Source organism: Myotis brandtii, unplaced genomic scaffold (assembly GCF_000412655.1).
Source record: "Myotis brandtii unplaced genomic scaffold, ASM41265v1 scaffold105, whole genome shotgun sequence".
Lineage (NCBI taxonomy): Eukaryota > Metazoa > Chordata > Mammalia > Chiroptera > Vespertilionidae > Myotis > Myotis brandtii.
Window position 1 is genome coordinate 1,573,482 of NW_005353538.1, and position 19,038 is coordinate 1,592,519.

The following is a 19,038-nucleotide window of genomic DNA, read 5'->3' on the forward strand; positions in this document are numbered from 1 at the left end:
GGCCTGTGCAGGAGGCAATCAATCGATGTGTCTCTTTCACATCAATGTTTCTCTCTCTCTGCCTCTCCCTCTTCCTTCTACTCTCTCTAAAAATCAATGGAAAAAAATATCCTCAGATGAACATTAACAAAAAACAAAACAAAACAAAACAAAAAGAAATAATGATGAAAAACTTCCCTAACCTGTGGAAGAAAATAGACATACAAGTGCAGGAAGTGCAGAGAGTCCCAAACAAGATGAACCGAAAGAGGCCCACACCAAAACATATCATAATTTAAATGCCAAAGGTTAAAGACAAAGACATAATCTCAAAAACAGCAAGAGAAAAGCAGTTAGTTACCTACAAGGGAACGCCCATAAGACTGCCAGCTAATTTCTCAACAGAAACTTTGCAGGCAGAGGGTTTGGCAAGAAATATTCAAAGTTATGAAAAGCAAGGTTCTGCCCAGCCAGGTTATTGTTTAGAATCAAAGTTCAGACAAAGAGCTTCTGCTGGCCTTGTAGACTCTGCTGACCTGGAGCCACTCGTGCCCAGCCATGGTGAACCCCACCGTGTCTTCGACATCACCGTGAGTGGGAGCCTGGGCCACGTCTCCTTCGAGCTATTTGGAGACAAAGTTCCAAAGACAGCAGAGAACTCTCGTGCTCTGAGCACTGGGGAGAAAGGACCTGTTTGTAAAGGTTCCTGCTTGCGCAGAATGATTCCAGGATTTATGTGCCAGGTGGTGACCTCACACGCCATGATGGCACAGGCGGCGAGTCCATCCGTGGGGAGAAACTTGAGGATGAGAATTCCATCCTGAGGCATGTGGGTCCTGGCATCTTGCCCATGGCGAATGCTGGACCTGACACAAACGGCTCCCAGTTCTTCTCTGCACAGCCGAGGCCGAGTGTGCGAGTGTGCGTGTGTGTGTGTGGGGGGGGCGGGGCGGGGGTGGAAGCATGTGGTCAGCATGGATGTTGTGGCAGCCATGAGCGATTTGGGTTCAGCAATGGCAAGACCAGTAAGACGATCACCTTTGCTGACTGTGGACAACCTTAATAAATTTGACTTGTGTGTTTTCTTTAAAATATATTTTTATTGATTTCAGAGAGGAAGGGAGAGGGAGAGATAGAAACATCAATAATGAGAGAGAATCATTGATTGGTTGTCTCCGGCACGCCCCCTACAGGGGGCAGAGCCTGCAACCCGGGCATGTGCCCTTCACCAGAATCAAACCCCAGACCCTTCAGTCCATAGGCCAACGCTCTATCCACTGAGCCAAACCGGCTAGGGATGACTTGTGTTTGTTTTATCTTAACTACCAGACCATTCCTTCTGTAGCTCAGGAGAGCTGTAACCTTCATGCTCTCACCACAGTTCATTGGGTTCCATATTTCCTTACCTTCTCTAAGTCTAGCTGGATTGTAGAGTTAAGTTTATGATTGTGAAATAAAAACTAAACAACAACAATAGAACTTTCCAGATAAGAAAAAGCTAAAGGAGTTTATCACCACCAAACCAGTACTACAAGAAATGTTAAAGGGTCTTCTTTAAAAAGAAGTAGGAAAAAATAAAAAATATGAATAAGAAAATATTGCAAAGAAAAAATGTCTCACTGACAGAGACAAACACATAATACAGTCAGTGGATCGACCAACACTAAAGCTAGTACAAAGATTAAAAGGCAGCCCTGGCTGGTTTGGCTCAGTGAGTAGAGTGTTGGCCTGAGGTCTGAAGGGTCCCCGGTTTGATTTCGGTCAAGGGCACATGCCCAGGTTGTGGGATCGATCCCCAGTAGGGGGCGTGCAGGAGGCAGCCGATCAATGATTCTCTCTCATCATTGATGTTTTTATCTTTCTCTCTCCCTTCCTCTCTGAAATCAATAAAAATATTTTAAAAAGTGGGAAGATTATGTGTAATTACAACAGTAAATTAAAGGATACACACAAACACACAAAAAAACCTGATAACAACATAAATATGAAGGGGGTGAGTAAAAATGATAGTGATTTTAGAAAGTGTTTGAACTTAAGCGACCATCCACTTAACATGGACTGCTGTAAACATGGCTTGGTATATACGAAACACATGGAAACCATAAACTGAAAAATCTACAAGAGATACACAGGAAACAAGATACAACACTACAGAAAGTCAACATGTGCAAGAGGCCTGGGGTGGGGGGCGGGGCGGGCTAGAAGAGGTCAATGGGGGAAAATGGGGACATATGTAATACTTTCAACAATAAAGATGAAAAAAATACAAGAGAAGGAAGCAAGAGAATAAGAGAGGAACAGAGAACTATAAAAACAGTCAGAAAACAATGGATAAGATGGCAATAACTGCTTCCCATGAAAAAAGCATGAAATCTTACTTTTTACAACAACATGGATGGACCTCGAGGGTATTGTCCTGGCTGCAGGGAGTCAGACCGAGAGGGACAAGTGCCACATGGTCTCACTTAGATGTGGAATCTCAAAAGCAGAATACACAGCCCTGACCAGCGAGCCGCAGTTGGTTGGAGCGTTGTCCTTGCACTGGAAGGCTTTGGGTTCGATTCCCGGTCAGAACACATACCTAGGCTGTGGGTTTGATACCCGGTCGGGGGTGCATATGGGAGGCAACTGATGATGTATCTCTCTCATATCAATGTTCTCTCTCTCTCTCTCTCTCTCTTTCTCTCTCTCTTTCCCTTCCTCCCTCTCTAAAATCAATAAAAAAGTAGAATAAACAAACAAACTCATAGATACAGAAACAAACTGATGATTGTCAGATGGGAGAGGGGTGGAGGGCTGGATGAGATAGGTACAGAAATAAAGAAATACAAATTGAGCCCGGCCCACATGGCTCAGTGGTTGAGTGTCGACCTATGAACCAGGAGGTCATGGTTCAATTCCTGGTCCAGGCACATGCCCGGGCTGAGGGCTTGATCCCCAGTGTGGGGTGTGCAGGAGGCAGCCGATCAATGATTCTCTCTCATCATCTATCTTTCTCTCCTTCTCCCTTCCACTCTGAAATCAATTAAAAATATATATGTAAAAGTACAAGTTGGTAGTTACAAGATAGTCACAGGGATGTAAAGTACAGCATAGGGAATATAATCAATAATATTGCAATAACTATGTAGTAACTGTGCCAGGTGAGTGCAAGACGCACCAGGGCAGGGGTCACTTGGTAAGTTATATACACATGTAGCCACTCTCTGTGCACCGGAAGCTGGTACAGCATTGAATGCCAATTGTAATTAAAAATAGAGGAGAAGTAGGGAGCCAAGCCAAGCCTTATGGTGATACCCAGGGCACTGGACTCTGAAAATTCCACCACTGGCCCAGGCCCAGCGGGGAGGCAGTATTGGAGCTGGGATTCGAATCTCTGGGGGGACGGGGTGCTCCGAAGCCCAACCTCCTGCAGGTAAGCACGTGGTTTGCTGTCCCAGGCTGCTCGAAGAAGACTGGGCAGGGTCCCACGAGAGACCAGGCAAGTTCTCGTTTTTCTTCAATGACCCAGGAAAGGACCATCCTCAACCTCCTTCTACTTCCCAGAAATCAGGCAACCTTCCCCATGTTCTCTGCTGCCTCTTTCACTCCACCCCTACGCTTCCTGTGCAGAGAGCAACTTGCACCTGCTTCCCCCCGCCCCAAAAAAAATCCCACCTCCCTCCCCACCGGAAGCCGGTGCACCCGCACCCACACCCGAACCCACCATCTCCCATCCTCCAGGCAGAGAGCAAACAAGGCGTCTTCTGGTGCCTCCCCACCGGCCCCTCTTTCCGGCCTGCGAGTCAGCAGGGAGGGCGGCTCTCCCGTGGCGGGAGCCCTGGGCCGGCCTAGCTCCTGCTGAATTCTGTTCAGAGATGGCGCGCAGCAGGTTTCTGGCTGGCCTGGCGCTGGCCGCCCTTCTCTCCCACGGTAAGGCTTGTCCAGGGGCGGGGCGGCACCTGCGGGAAGAGACCGAGGGGGACGTTACACCTGGAGCGAGGCGGTGACAGTCCTTCCCGGGGCTGGCTCTCAGGCATGCAGGGCTGCCCAGGAGGGAGCGCTGGATGGGGCGCCGGGTCTGCGAAATGGGCTCTTGGCTTTGACCCGCTCCAGTGAAGGGTTCATCTTGGCCTTGAGTGTCTCCCGAAGGCCCCAGGCCGGAGGTGTGTAGGGAATGTTGGTGTGTGTGCCTGAGACGGGCGACAATGGCAGCACTGCTCCTCTAGGATCCAGGCCTCTTGTCAGGAGGCCACCGTTAGGCCACCTCCGGGGCCATGGCCCAGCACCCAGGGGAATGCTTGAAGAGATGAGCTAGCTTTAGGAGGAGCAGAAGGGAGGGCAGGTTTGGGGAAAGAGCGACCAACCCATCTTGTTGGCCTGGTTCCTGTCCCAGGGCCCCCTCAGTCCCAGGTGACCTGGGATTAGCTGCTTAGGGACACCCAGCACTTTCAGCGGAAACAGCCCCGAGCAGGACATGCGTGTCGGCCATGAAGAGTCTGAGGCACCTTCTCCCTGAGTGCACACACACGGGTTCTTGACCTGCTGTGGAGGCACTGGCTTTTCTAGACGATGCTCTTGTATCCAAACTGGTAGCTGAGCGCGCAGCTCAGGGAGAACGTAGCTCCCACACTCCCTGGGATTGGGGGCACCGACGCCAGTGCCTCTGTGGACTGGAGATGCTCTCGCCAAAGCAACGCAGTGCTTCTAGAAGGTGCTGTGCGTGCCTCCAGCCCTATCTCCCCACAGGACTTGCCTTGTGTGGAGCCCCAAGAAGAGATTTGATACATCTTCCTTTCGGTCCTTCTCCCCTTCAGCGAGGGTGGAACAACTAAAACTCTTTACGTGGGATTTGCCCTGGGTTCCCTGCTGGACCCGGGGCTGGTCTCACCCCCACCATCTCGCTTACTGTTGGGGTGAGGAAAGGGGAGGGAGAGCGGGAGAAGCTGAAGTGGGAGCGTTGTAGGTTGGCTGGGGAGTAGAATTGGAAGTTTTCCTGGAGGGAAAATGCAGGCATCTCCAAGCAAGGAGCCTCTGCTTTTTCATGCCTCCTGGGTGCTTTCCTGGGCTCTGCTACCCTCCTGCTGCCCTTTATTCTATTTTTGAATTTATCGCTATTGTTGAAAGTATTGCAGATGTTACCTCCCTCTCCAGGCCTTCACCACCCTATTGTCTGTGTCCCTAGGTTATGCATATGAGTTCTTTAGTAACTGTCTCCCCCCACGCCCCTCCCCTCTGAGATTCATCCGTCTGCTCCCCTCCTACTTCGAATCAGTGGTCTGGATTCATTTCCAGGAATGTCCTCAGATGAACCCATTTCTAGGGTTCCTCCTTTACTCTTTGTCCATCGGGGCCTACCCTCGACGTGGGCCGCATCTTTGTGTCCTTCCTGGCCCCTGAGGTTCATGGGCATCCTCCTGAAACCTTTCTCTTGTGACCTCTCTCTTGCAAGAAACCATAAATTAGACTTGAATAGCGGTCTTTCTTAAGTATGAGCCTCAGCAGAACACGGGGTCTGGGGCAGATCAAAGAGGTGGCTCCAATCACAGTATTTTTTCCCCTTAGTGAGCCCCTTCCAGAAATTCGTGGAGGAATTTGAGGACAAAGTGGTTTTGAATTGCACCGGCACCATCACCCGGCTAGAGGGAACGATGGGGATCGAGTTACAGGACAAGCAAAGTCTGGACTTGGGAAGACGCGTCCTGGACCCGCGGGGAGCGTACCTGTGCAATGAGACGCAGAACGAAGGCACCCCAACATACACCCTGCAAGTATATTATCGAAGTGCGTGCCTTTGGGTTGGCATGGATGGGGCCTCTGGATGTGAGAACTTTCTAGCTGGGGGGCGGTGGGCCCGTGGTGAACCAATCTGTTTTCTAAACAAACTGGGGCTCCTATTATGATGGTAGGAGCCAGATTCTCAGGCCCTCAGAGCTGGAGAGAACTTATCTAAGGAAGAAAGAGCAGTAGGAGCCTTGTGACCCCAGCAGTAGGGCTTTGTTGGGAGAGCGGCTTGGCCTTTGCCTTGTTTAATTTCCTATAAAGCTGACTACTGTGGGCCCTGCTCAGGGATGCGTTGGGAGGAGGAGTAGAGGTGGATATAGCAAGGCCACCTGCAGGCCTTTCTCCAAGGGTCTTAAGTTCAGGTCTTGACTGGAGAGAGCCTGGGGCTGCCCCAGGAGGCAGAGGTGGCTTCCTGGTCTTGAAAGGCCCCCCCCATCTCCCCCCGCCCCCAGTGTGCCAGAACTGCGTGGAGCTGGACCCCACCACCCTGGCCGGCATCATCGTCACCGATGTCATCGCCACCCTGCTCCTTGCTTTGGGAGTCTACTGCTTTGCTGGACACGAGACTGGAAGGCTGCCCAGGGGTAAGTAGGAGGGACAGAGAGAGAGAGAGAGAGAGAGAGAGAGAGAGAGAGAGTGTGTGTGTGTGTGTGTGTGTGTGTGTGTGTGTGTGTGTTGTGGGGGTGCCCCTGCCTAGCAGTGGGGCTGGAGTGGGTTGTTTCTCACCTGGGATCACTCTCCTAAGGATGTTTACAGCTGCTATGGAAGGACTTGGGGGCCCATGTTGCTCATGCAACCTTCCGAGCTGTGACCGCCTGCAGCTCCCCTGCAGCGTCCACAGGGCCTCACAGCTCACCCTCCCAGGCCTTTCTAACTCGCTTTCCTGGCTCTTCTAGCTGCTGACACTCAGGCTCTACTGAGGAACGACCAGCTCTACCAGGTGAGTCCTGACGGGAGAGACAGGATGGGAGGAGGCGGGAGTGGCGATGCAGAAGCTGACACTAGGGGTGACGTGTGTGTATGAAGGGTCCCAGTGGGAGTTTACTGGGGCTGGGGTCTGGAAAGGCCAGGCACCAGCTCTCAGCGGCCGGCTGGGGCCCCCTGGGGGAGCCCTGCCCCTGCCCCTTCTCCTCTCTTAGCCCCTCAGAGACCGGAACGATGCTCAGTACAGTCACCTTGGTGAGAGCTGGCCTCGGAGCAGGTGAACCTGAGACTGATGGAGCACCAGCTGCCGACGGTCCCTTCTCTTCCTGCTCAGCCAATAAAGATGTCTTCTTGCACGCGGCAGCTCCTGCGCTTTTCAAAGCTCCCGGGCCAGGCCTCGGAGCCGTGCTGACTTGGCAGGGTCCTTGCCCTCCCTGCCCACGTGTGTTCTCTCTTCATCGCTTTCCTGCCTTTGGCCCCCATGGACCTGGTGATGGGCAATCTCTCATTACAGCTTGGCTCACGGTGCTTCTGACCTGGTGGGCTCCGGGGGGCAGGGTCTGCCCACCACGCCCCCAGCCACTTGCCACCTCCAGGCGGCCCGGCAGCACTTCCTGAGCTTTGGCTCCCTGGCCACAGCTGAGGCGGCTGCTAGTTCGGGGACCCAGCCGCACACAAGTTTCCATGACGTCATGAGCGCAGGTGGCAGAGACATCAAGGGCCCTGGGACTCACTTCTTGTCAAAGGACATGCATGTGGGAACGTCCCTCTTTTGCTGAGGGACTGGCCTTGGTGTTAGGAGCTTTGTGAAGCCACTAGCTGTGAGGAGGTCTCAGCCCAGGCCCCTCAGTACCATTCCTCCCCCAGAGCCTGCCCTGCCCCTACCTGCACGCACGATGAACTGGCGGCAGAAGCCCTTCGTCAATGAAAGCCCACCATCCTTCTCCACTCAGTTGCAAAACTGGAGTTTGAGACTGGGTGGGGGTTTAGGATGTTTTCTTTTTTTGTTGTGGTTGTTAATCCTCACCTGAGGATATTTTCCCATTGATATTTAGAGAGAGTGAAAGAGAGGGGGAGAGACACACACAGAGAGAAACATCAATTGAGAGAGACACATTGATTGGTTGCCTCCTGCACACGTACTGATCAGGGCCAGGGATCGAGACTACAGCCTAGGTACATGCCCTTGACCGGAATTGAACCCAGGCCCCTTCATTCTGCAGGCCGATGCGCCATCAACTGAGCCAAACCAGCCAGGGCTAGGATGTTTTCAATAGATGTCCTCTTCAGCTCTAGTTGGTTTGGCTCAGTGGATAGAGCATCGGCCTGTGGACCGAAGGGTCCTGGGTTTGATTCCGGTCAAAGGCACATGCCTGGTTGTGGGCTTGATCTGCAGGATGCAGTTGATCAATGAGTCTCTCTTATCATTGATGTTTCTATCTCTCTCTCCCTCTCTGAAATCAAATATATATATCTCCTCTTTAGCTGGTGGGTTAGTGGTGGTTCTGAAACCTTGGGAGCCTAAGGGACTTATTGGGCCCAGCCAGTGTGACTCAGTGGTTGAGTGTTGACCTATGAACCAGGAGGTCATGGTTCGATTCCCCATCAGAGCACATGTTTGATCCCCAGTATGGGGTGTGCAGGAAGCAGCCGATCGAAGATTCTCTCTAATCATTGATGTTTCTATCTCTCGCTCCCTCTCCCTTCCTCTCTGAAATCAATAAAAATATATTTTAAAAATTTATTTTTATTGATTTCAGAGAGGAAGGGAGAGGGAGAGGGAGAGAGAGAGAGAGAGAGAGAGAGAGAGACTAACTTAATTGGTCTGGGGCATTTGGACTTAAGGTGGTTTCAGTGGGAAGCCAGGGTGAGAAGCACTGCCCTCCTGAGCACTTCGGGAGCCTTGCGTCCTTTCGGCTCTTGCTGTGTGTGTGCCTTGAAAAAGCAGATGGACTGAGGTGAGCTGACTGACTGTATTTAAATTGTGAGGTGTGGTAAGTTCTGGCATATACACACGCTTGTGAAACGTGGCTGCAGTCAAGATAATGCACCTCTCCCACAGCCCAGAGCGCCCTGTGCCCCCGTGCACGGCATCCCGCCTCCTGCCTCTCCCCCGCCCCGGCCGCCACGGGTCTGCCTGCTGTCACAGAGGTTGGCTACATTTCCCAGGTGACATGGATGCAATACTGTATGACAGGTGCTCCTTTTGGTCTGGCTTCTCAGACTCAGTAATGATTTGGAGATTCATGCCTCTTGTTGCCGCCATCACGCTTCTGCCTTGCTTATTGCTCAGCAGCGTTCCCTGTGCGGACATGCATGGCGGCTTCCTGTTCGACGGTTGCTAGTCTTTTGGGTTGTTTCCTGGTTTGGGCTGTTACACATAACGCTGCTGTGAACATTTACATATATGTCATTGTGTGGACCTGTGCTTTTATTTCTGTTGGATAAATACTCAGAAGGGCTATGGCTGGGATACACTTTAAAAAAATCTTTATTGATTTCAGAGAGGAAGGGAGAAGGAGAGAGAGATAGAAACATCAAAGATGAGAGAGAATCATCGACCGGCTGCCTCCTGCTCGCCCCACACTGGGGATCGAGCCCGAAACCCGGGCATTTGCCCTGACCAGGAATCGAACCATGACTTCCTGTTTTATAGGTTGATGCTCAACCACTGAGCCACATGAGTCAGGCTGGGATAAATTTTTAAAGAAAGTAGTATGGCTATTCTTGTGCCTTTGCACTCCCATACAAAGTGGCTTCTCAAATTCTGACTACAAAGTGCCTGATGGGATTTTGATTATGATTGCATTGCATTTATAGACAATTGGGAAGAATTGACATCTTAATAATAATGAGTCTTCCAAGCCATGAACGTGTCTTTTGTCAGATTTATCCTTAAAGTATTTTATATTTTTTGATGTTATTGTATATGATATTTTAAACATTGAACTGTCCAGTTGTTTGTTGGTGTATATAGAAATACAGTTGCTTTTGGTATGCAATATTGATCTTGTACTCTGAATACTTCTTAAACCCAATTACTAATTCTAGTAGCTTTTTGTAGATCCCACTAGATCAGCGGTTCTCAACCTGTGGGTCGCGACCCCTTTGGGGGTCGAACGAGCCTTTCACAGGAGTCGCCTAAGACCATCGGAAAACACATATATAATTACATATTGTTTTTGTGATGAATCACTATGCTTTAATTAAGTTCAATTTGTAACAATGAAATTGGGGGTCACCACAACACGAGGAACTGGATTAAAGGGTCGCGGCATTAGGAAGGTTGAGAACCACTGCTCTAGATATTCTACATAGATGACCACGTTGCTTGTGAATAAAGACAGTTTAACATTTCCATGTCCAATGTGGATGTTTTATTTCAGCTCCTTGCACTGGCTATGGCCATGTACAATGTTGCATGGAAGTGGAGGGAGGACATTCTTGCCTTATTTGTGATGTTAGCGGAAAGCGTTGTCTTCATCATTAAGTATGAGTTGGCTGTAGGTTTTTCTTAGATGCCCTTTGACAAGTTGAGAACATTCCCTTCTCTTTCTAGTTTGTTGGGAATTTTTAGTGAAAATAGTTGTATTGTCAAGTGCTTCTTCAGCATCCATTGAGATGTTTATATGGTTTTACTTTACTGAAAAAGTAAAACCATATAAATTATAAATTACATCAGTGGCATGATCCGTTAAACCGACCCTGCATTCCTGAAATAAACTGTACTTGATCATTGTGATATTTCTTTTAATATATTATTAGATTAAATTTACCAAAATTTTGTGAAAAAAAATTTGCATTTATTCATAAGGAATATTGGTTTTCAGTTTTCTTGTAATGTTTTTGTCTGGTTTTGGCATAAGGGTATATTAGTCAGGGTTCTCCACATAAATAGAACCAATATATATATATATCCTATTAGAGAGAGAGAGGGATGAAAGAGAGAGAGATTTATTTTAAGGAGTTGGCTCATGCAAGTGTGAAGGCTGGCAAGTCCAAAATCTACAGGTGGTCGGGCAGGTGGGCAGGATGGAGACCCAGGGAAGAGCTGATGTGGCATCTCGGGTCCAAAGGTAGTCTGGAGACAGAGAGAGTTCCCTTTTCCTCAGAGGACCTCAGTCTGTCTTTTCTTAAGGCCTTCAACTGATGGGATGAGGCTCACTCACATTATGGAGAGTAACCTGCTTTAATCAAAGTCTATGCATGTAATGTCAATCTCAACTAAAAAATACTTTCACAATAATATCCAGATATGCTTGACCAAATATCAGAGTAGCATGGCTCAGCTTGACACTTAAAATGAACCATTATGCAAGATGAATTTGGTCTCCATAGAATGAGTTGAAAGTATTTCCTCTTCAATTTTCTGGAGGAGTATGTATAGAATTGGCTTTATTTCTCTCTTAAATTCTGGGTAGATTTCACCAATGAAATCATGTTGGCTGGAGTTTTCTTTGTGGAAAGGTTTTTAAGTATAAATTAAATTTATTTAGTAGCTAAAGGGCTCTTTGGGCCCTGCTGGCATGGCTCAGTGGTTGAGCGTGGACCTATAAACCAGGAGGTTGTGGTTAGATTCCCCGTCAGGGCACATGCCCTGGATGCGGGCTTGAGCCCTAGTAGGGGCATACAGGAGGCAGCAGATCAATGATTCTCTCATCATTGATGTTTCTATCTCTCTTTTCCTCTCCCTTCCTCTCTGAAATCAATAAAAATATATTAAAAAATAAATAAAGTGCTCTTTGGGTTATCTATTTTCTCTTTAGTGAGCGGAGTGTCTTCTCCTTTCCTTCACAGTCTATCCACCCTTCCCTCTAAGGCCCAGATCCCGTCTCTCATGCATGTTGCTTCCCCACCACCTCAGCTCTCTCAGTTGCTCGTTAGAACACCGGGCACACGGTCTGGGGTACTCATGGGCGCTCAATCACATTTGCTCTCCTGTGGCTGTTGAACTTCCTGCATGTGTGGGCAAGGTTATGTGACTGCAAGCTCCCTGAAGATGGGAACCGTTTGTCCCCTTGAGCCTCAGCACAGTGCTGGTCTGCCTGCGGTTAGAAAAGCACTCTCGCCCTAACTGGTTTGGCTCAGCGGATAGAGCATCGGCCTGCGGACTGAAGGGTCCTGGGTTTGATTCTGGTCAGGCCACATGCGGGCTCGATCCTCAGTAGGGGGCGTGCAGGAGGCAGCCGATCAATGATTCTCATTACTGATGTTTCTCTCTCTCCTTTCTCCTTTCCTCTCTGAAATAAATAAAAATATATTTTTAAAAAAGAAAAAAGAAAGCACTTGCTGAAGGAAAACCTAAATGACTGCACACAGCTCTTAAGCCGGGGAGCCAGAGAGCATTTTCGATAACCACACTAGCCCCGGGGAACTGCTCAGAGTTTTGGAGTCAGACGGCCCTGCACCTCATTCTGGCTCTCTTCTCACTAACATTCCACCTCACAGCTTACCTCTCTTAGCCCATATCTTCATCTGTGAAACAAGGACAACAACATGCACCCTGTCTGGTTGTCATGAGGATTAGACGGGGTAAATGTGTTGTAATGTACTCGGCGAGTAAATACTCAGGGTGCAAGACCAAATTAATGAGTCATTTAATAAGCTGGCAACTGAGAAGGAGTTATGGCTCCAAATCTCCCAGTCCCAAAATGGTGGCAACATTAGGCTAATATAGGCAAATATTACAAAGATATCAATTACATCTTTGGGTTTGGAATGAGGAACCTGGTTTGCACAAAGCAGTTACAGAAGTGAAATTGAGCAAGTTAGTTATCTATAAAGATTAATTACAGTTTTGGGTCTTCGGATCACTGAATCAACGGAAACACTGAGGCAATTTAGGGTCATTGTGCTGTCCTGGTTCCCAGGTACAGAAGAATGTGCTTCGATAACCAGTAAGATCACAATCAATGGGATATTCAAACCACCAACAATGGAGTATTCAATCGATTGGGATAGCATACATAAGTTCAGAAAATCAAAGTAACTTTTCTATTGTTTTAGCAAGCAAATAAGGACAGAAGCCAAACAGCAGGATTAAAGTTAAACTGCAGTTTCTACCTGAGATGATTGCTACCAGACTTCAAATGGAGTAAAGTGCTAAGACAATTTCTAGAGCATAGCATGTGCTCACTAAATGGTCACTGTTATTGCTCTTATCATGCTGAGCCACACCTCACCCTGACTGGGCACCACCAAATACACCCGGGACGAGACAGCCACCCCGGGCAGCCTCGGCAGCTAGTGCAGGTCACCCTCAGGGGACTCCTTGTGAGCGTAAGTGTTGAGAGTTGCAGCGGTTCTCAACCTGTGGGTCGCGACCATCAGAAAACACATATAGCATATCAGATATTTACATTACCATTCATAACAGTAGCAAAATTACAGTTATGAAGTAGCAACGAAAATAATTTTATGGTTGGGGGTCACCACAACATGAGGAACTGTATTAAAGGGTCGCGGCATTAGGAAGGTTGAGAAACACTGGTTAGAGGGCTTATCAACAGATGCAGAAAAAGCATTTGACAAAATCCCACACCCACTTTTGATAAAAACTCTCAGCAAAGTGGGAATAGAGGGAGCACATCTCAACATGATAAAGGCCATAGATGACAAACTTACAGCGAGCATCATACTCAGTGGGCAAAAACTAAAACCATTTCCCCTAAGACCAGGAACAAGACAGGGATGTCTGCTTTCACCACTCCTGTTCAACACAGCACAGGAAATCCTAGCCACAGTGATCAGACAAGAAGAGATAAAAGGCATCCAAACTGGAAAGGAGGAAGTAAAACTCTCATTATTCACAGATGACATGATATTGTACATAGAAAACCCTAAAGATTCCACCAAAAAACTACTAGATTTAATAATGAATTTGGCAAAGTAGCAGGAGAGTTTAGAGGGAAAGAAGCAGCGTTTCAACAGGGCCCGTCACATAGAAGCTGCGGTCACAAGCCCAAGGCTGAGTGTGCACCACTGTTAACATAAAAAACATTCAAACCTGGAAAGAATATTGTGAGTTTATTTGAGCCAAACTGTCGACAATTGCTGGGAAGTAGTATCTCAATGGATTGGGATAGTGCTCCAGAGAATGGCGGGTTTTCCTCTGTTTTTATACATTGCAATCAAAGGAGGAGACGTAGGTGGGTCACATGAAATCCATTGGTGATAGGCTAGAGAGGCGGGAGAAAGCAAAGGGGGAAACCTCTGGGATTGGACAAAAAGTGAAATGATGGACACATACTTAGGTGGGTGCAGGATAGCCAACAGTCAGCAATTAACATGATAACAATGAAGGAATTTGTGGTCTCTGTCCTGGCGCCCAGGCACATTAGGTTGTGCCCCAAGGGGTCTGGAAAAAGGGAAGTTAGAAGTTACCCAGACATTTCAAGGATATGTTATCATAGATGCAAAAAGACAGACAGGCTCAGTTAAGGTAAAGGTTGACATTGTCAGGGAAGAAACCAGCCTAGGACGTAACTACCCACCATCACTGCCTTTAGTTAAAGTTTATTTCAGACCATCCTTTGTGGTGACTTTAGGTCTCTGAGTTTGCAAGCCCGCCATGCAGGCCTCCCCTGAGCTGTCAGGTTAGCATGTGGCCCCTTTTGTCCACACCACCAGTGGCTTTTTCAGTCTTGGTCGCACACATAAATAGCCCTGTGGTCACAGAGCTTTCTGAGTGCAGAGAGGGAGGGAGAGAGCTCGCTGGCTTGAGCTGGATTGAAACCCATGTCAGTGCTCGGCCTCTCTCCTCAAGCTGAGCCTGGGCCCTGGGAGGGGGAGGAGAGGTGGGGGTAGGGGACTCCTCTCTCCTCAAGCTGAGCCTGGGCCCTGGGAGGGGGAGGGGCCTCCCACACTGGCCTCAGGCTGCTGCAGCACCTCTCACCCTCACTGGCAGGCGTGCAGCCCACATCCTGGCTCCTGCACCACAGCTGCTCTGGCTGCCCTCTCCCTTCCCTCCCCCTCTCCCTCCCCGCCGCTCCAGCTCTTTCTTTCCTTTTCTTTCATTTATGTAAACTTTTACCAACATTTAATAGAAATGTATCTGCTCATTTACAGTCAAATTAATCTTATAAACACCAGTTTAAAAATATATATATTTTATTGATTTTTTACAGAGAGGATGGGAGAGGGATAGAGAGTTAGAAACATCGATGAGAGAGAAACATCAATTGGCTGAAACATGCACCTGCACACCCCTACTGGGGATGTGCCCGCAACCAAGGTACATGCCCTTGACCAGAATCGAACCTGGGACCCTTCAGTCCGCAGGCCAGCGCTCTATCCACTGAGCCAAACCGGTTAGGGCTAAACACCAGTTTTTTAATCAACACTTTCTGGAATGCCTTTTGTAATTAAAAATAAGGTTTTGACATCAAACCGATTGTATTAAAGAAATTTTTCCTTCATAATTTGAAGGTGAAATAGAAATGTGCCCAGGTCTCCCCACAGACTCTGACATCCACTGCCAAGCCAGGTGTGGGTCACTGGGACGATCCCGGGTGGAGGGGTCACAGTGGTGGGGTCACCGGATGATCCCGGGTGGAGGGGTCACAGTGGGGGGGTCACCGGGACGATCCCGGGTGGAGGGGTCACAGTGGGGGGGTCACCGGGACGATCCCGGGTGGAGGGGTCACAGTGGGGGGGTCACCGGGACGATCCCGGGTGGAGGGGTCACAGTGGGGGGGTCACCGGGACGATCCCGGGTGGAGGGGTCACAGTGGGGGGGTCACCGGGACGATCCCGGGTGGAGGGGTCACAGTGGGGGGGTCACCGGGACGATCCCGGGTGGAGGGGTCACAGTGGGGGGGTCACCGGGACGATCCCGGGTGGAGGGGTCACAGTGGGGGGGTCACCGGGACGATCCCGGGTGGAGGGGTCACAGTGGGGGGGTCACCGGGACGATCCCGGGTGGAGGGGTCACAGTGGGGGGGTCACCGGGACGATCCCGGGTGGAGGGGTCACAGTGGGGGGGTCACCGGGACGATCCCGGGTGGAGGGGTCACAGTGGGGGGGTCACCGGGACGATCCCGGGTGGAGGGGTCACAGTGGGGGGGTCACCGGGACGATCCCGGGTGGAGGGGTCACAGTGGGGGGGTCACCGGGACGATCCCGGGTGGAGGGGTCACAGTGGGGGGGTCACCGGGACGATCCCGGGTGGAGGGGTCACAGTGGGGGGGTCACCGGGACGATCCCGGGTGGAGGGGTCACAGTGGGGGGGTCACCGGGACGATCCCGGGTGGAGGGGTCACAGTGGGGGGGTCACCGGGACGATCCCGGGTGGAGGGGTCACAGTGGGGGGGTCACCGGGACGATCCCGGGTGGAGGGGTCACAGTGGGGGGGTCACCGGGACGATCCCGGGTGGAGGGGTCACAGTGGGGGGGTCACCGGGACGATCCCGGGTGGAGGGGTCACAGTGGGGGGGTCACCGGGACGATCCCGGGTGGAGGGGTCACAGTGGGGGGGTCACCGGGACGATCCCGGGTGGAGGGGTCACAGTGGGGGGGTCACCGGGACGATCCCGGGTGGAGGGGTCACAGTGGGGGGGTCACCGGGACGATCCCGGGTGGAGGGGTCACAGTGGGGGGGTCACCGGGACGATCCCGGGTGGAGGGGTCACAGTGGGGGGGTCACCGGGACGATCCCGGGTGGAGGGGTCACAGTGGGGGGGTCACCGGGACGATCCCGGGTGGAGGGGTCACAGTGGGGGGGTCACCGGGACGATCCCGGGTGGAGGGGTCACAGTGGGGGGGTCACCGGGACGATCCCGGGTGGAGGGGTCACAGTGGGGGGGTCACCGGGACGATCCCGGGTGGAGGGGTCACAGTGGGGGGGTCACCGGGACGATCCCGGGTGGAGGGGTCACAGTGGGGGGGTCACCGGGACGATCCCGGGTGGAGGGGTCACAGTGGGGGGGTCACCGGGACGATCCCGGGTGGAGGGGTCACAGTGGTGGGGTCACCGGATGATCCCGGGTGGAGGGGTCACAGTGGTGGGGTCACCATGATGATTGTGGGTGGAGGGATCACAGTGGTGGGGTCACCGGACGATCCTGGGTGGAGGTGGTCACAGTGGGGTGCAGCATCTGGGTCATGATTGCCCCCAAGGCTGTCCCCTTGGCCTTGACCCACGGGCAGTGCTTTCCTCACACTCAACACTGAGCCCACACACGTGCCAGGCTCTGCTCTGGGCACAAGGAGCAGTCAGGATGGAGACAGACACCGTCTCTGCCCTCGCCGAGCAGCGGGCTGCTGCCTCTGCAGGTGGTACGAGGCCCCAGCCAGGGAACGGCTTTGCCTGGACCGTGCGTTAGCCTCTCAGCACGTCTGATGTTCAGAGGAGGAGAGAGGCCGGAGAGGGGATGGTGTGTCCAAGGGCCGTAGCAGTGAGGGCGCTGCAGCTGTGGAGATCGGTCCCCCCCCACCCTGGCCCTGCGCTCTGTCACCTGCTGCCTGCATCTGCCTTTGAAGCCTCTGCTTCGGCCGCACCCACTGTACGAACTGACCACTCTGCCACCTTTGATGTTTTTGCCCAAGAGAAGTGAGTCAAATGACTAATTGTTCTCTCTCTCTGGTTCCCTAGTGCTCTCTCCAGAGAGATGACGCCCGCCCCTGGGAAGACAGTGGCGCTGGGACCACAGCGGGGGTCAGTCACAGGCAGAAGGACCGGAGCTGTTTCAGGACACAAGGCGGCCTCGAAGGCCTCCCAGAAAAGAGGACAGCGATTCTTTCAGCCAAGGGCACTTTATTTCTCCTCTCTCCCGCCCACAGGAGCCCAGCCTGTTCACGGGGATGGAAGTGACCCTGGTGGGGGGAGGGGGGGCAGTGGAGAAGGGGAGAGGAAGCTCTGGGCCGGGCCCCCTGCCAGCGCGGATCCAGGGCACTCGCACAGAGGGTCCCCCAAAAGAGAGCTGACAAGCAGAACGGCAGGTGGGACAGTGAGGTTGGGGGCAACTTATACGCAGGAGCAGGAGGGCGCCGAGGGAACAGCCACCAGAGAAGAGAGGAGGGAGTGGTGGCGAAGAGCAGACGTAAATATCCCGGCGAGCGTGCAGGGTGATAGGTGAGTAGCGATGATATTTCAAAGAACAATGAGGCAGCAATATCCTAGGCCAGCTTCCAGCAGAGAGGTTGGGGGGCCAGGCTGCAGGCGGGAGTTCCCTCTGGACAGGGGGACAGATCTCCTGGGGGGTCCAGGGTGGAGCAGGTGCCTGGAGAGGGAGGAGCCAGGCCTGGCCATGGGAGGCGGGTGCTCAGGAGTGTCAGACGCCTCTCTGGTTCAGTCCGGCGTACAGCTCCCTCTGGCCTTTCCTGATGGGCTGGGGGGAAGGGAACGGAGAGGGAGGTCAGCAGGGTGGGAGGAAGCCGGGCCTCCGAGGATCTAGCTCCGGAGCAAAGGCAAGAACCTTGGACCAGGCGCCAGGAGGCTGGCTGGCATTGCCTGGCAACAGCCTGGCTCTGGTCACTCCCCCTGGGAGTCAGCGTCCCCATCTCAACAGTGGGAGTCGGAAGACACACGCCTCAGAGCTTCGGTCAGAATGAAATAAAGTCACGGGAAAGTGAACACCATGTGCTTGGCTGGTGCCCGATAAATATTTGCTGGGTGTGTTCGAGCCTGACAGCAGCAGCGTTTGGCAGTGGGAGTCACGCACAGCAGCCCAGCAGAAGGATCCAGATGGCCGTCTGCGAGCCAGGCAGGAGCCCTCCCGCTGTCCAGCCAAGAGGCAGTGCAGGGCGCAGAGGCCGGGGTGTCTGGCAGTGTGTGTGCGGGCGGGGGGAGCTGGGAGCTCTGTATCAGGGAAGCATTTGAGTCATTCAACAACTGGCATGACTGTACTGGTGCCTGCTGGGGGAACATCAGCCCCGAGTTCACCATGCTAGAATTTACATATGTGTTATTCCCATGGTGTGTCCCAGCTGATGGAGAAAGAAGCCAGCCTGGCTGGTGTGACTCAGTGGATAGAGCGTCGGCCTGCGGACTGATGGGTCCCCAGTTAGATTCCGGTCATGGGCGACATGCCCAGGTCGCGGGCTCAATCCCCGGGAGGGGATGTGCAGGAGGCAGCTGGTCAATGACGCTCTTCATCACTGATGTTTCTCTCTCTCTGTCCCTCTCCCTTCCTCTCTGAAATCAATGAAAATACGTTAAAAAAAGAAAAAGAAAAGAACCAGCCGCTCCGTGGGGTGGAAACTGCGCAGCCTGCGAGGTGGCCCTGCCTCACTGTAAAGGGGGGAGTGTCATGGAGTCTGCGCGAGGGCGTTAAGGTGTGACAGGCCGATGAACAGTCCCACTGGGAAGACCTGTCCCCCTCTATCCCTTGTTACCTCATAGTCCGGATTGGGAACTGGCGGTGGCCTCTCCTT

The 19,038-nt window shown here is 51.9% G+C and overlaps 2 protein-coding genes across 2 annotated transcripts in view; one reads left to right on the forward strand and one right to left on the reverse strand.

The window, feature by feature from the left end:
- The first annotated feature begins 3,714 nt into the window (after nucleotides 1-3,714).
- On the forward strand, nucleotides 3,715-7,726 carry CD3D (CD3d molecule, delta (CD3-TCR complex)). Its single transcript, XM_005856793.2, has 5 exons — nucleotides 3,715-3,891; nucleotides 5,524-5,742; nucleotides 6,195-6,326; nucleotides 6,639-6,682; nucleotides 6,882-7,726. Exons 1-5 carry the CDS (start codon nucleotides 3,837-3,839, stop codon nucleotides 6,945-6,947), a joined length of 516 nt encoding a protein of 171 aa, XP_005856855.1. The 5' UTR covers nucleotides 3,715-3,836; the 3' UTR covers nucleotides 6,948-7,726.
- Nucleotides 7,727-17,418: 9,692 nt separating this feature from the next.
- CD3E (CD3e molecule, epsilon (CD3-TCR complex)) overlaps nucleotides 17,419-19,038 on the reverse strand; it is a 10,295-nt gene continuing 8,675 nt past the window's right edge. Inside the window, exons 8-9 of the mRNA XM_014539136.1 lie at nucleotides 19,000-19,038; nucleotides 17,419-17,993 (exon numbers count right to left, since the gene is read on the reverse strand). Of these exons, the coding sequence (XP_014394622.1) occupies nucleotides 17,937-17,993; nucleotides 19,000-19,038 (96 nt within the window). The 3' untranslated portion in view covers nucleotides 17,419-17,936. The remainder of the gene's footprint in view (nucleotides 17,994-18,999) is intronic.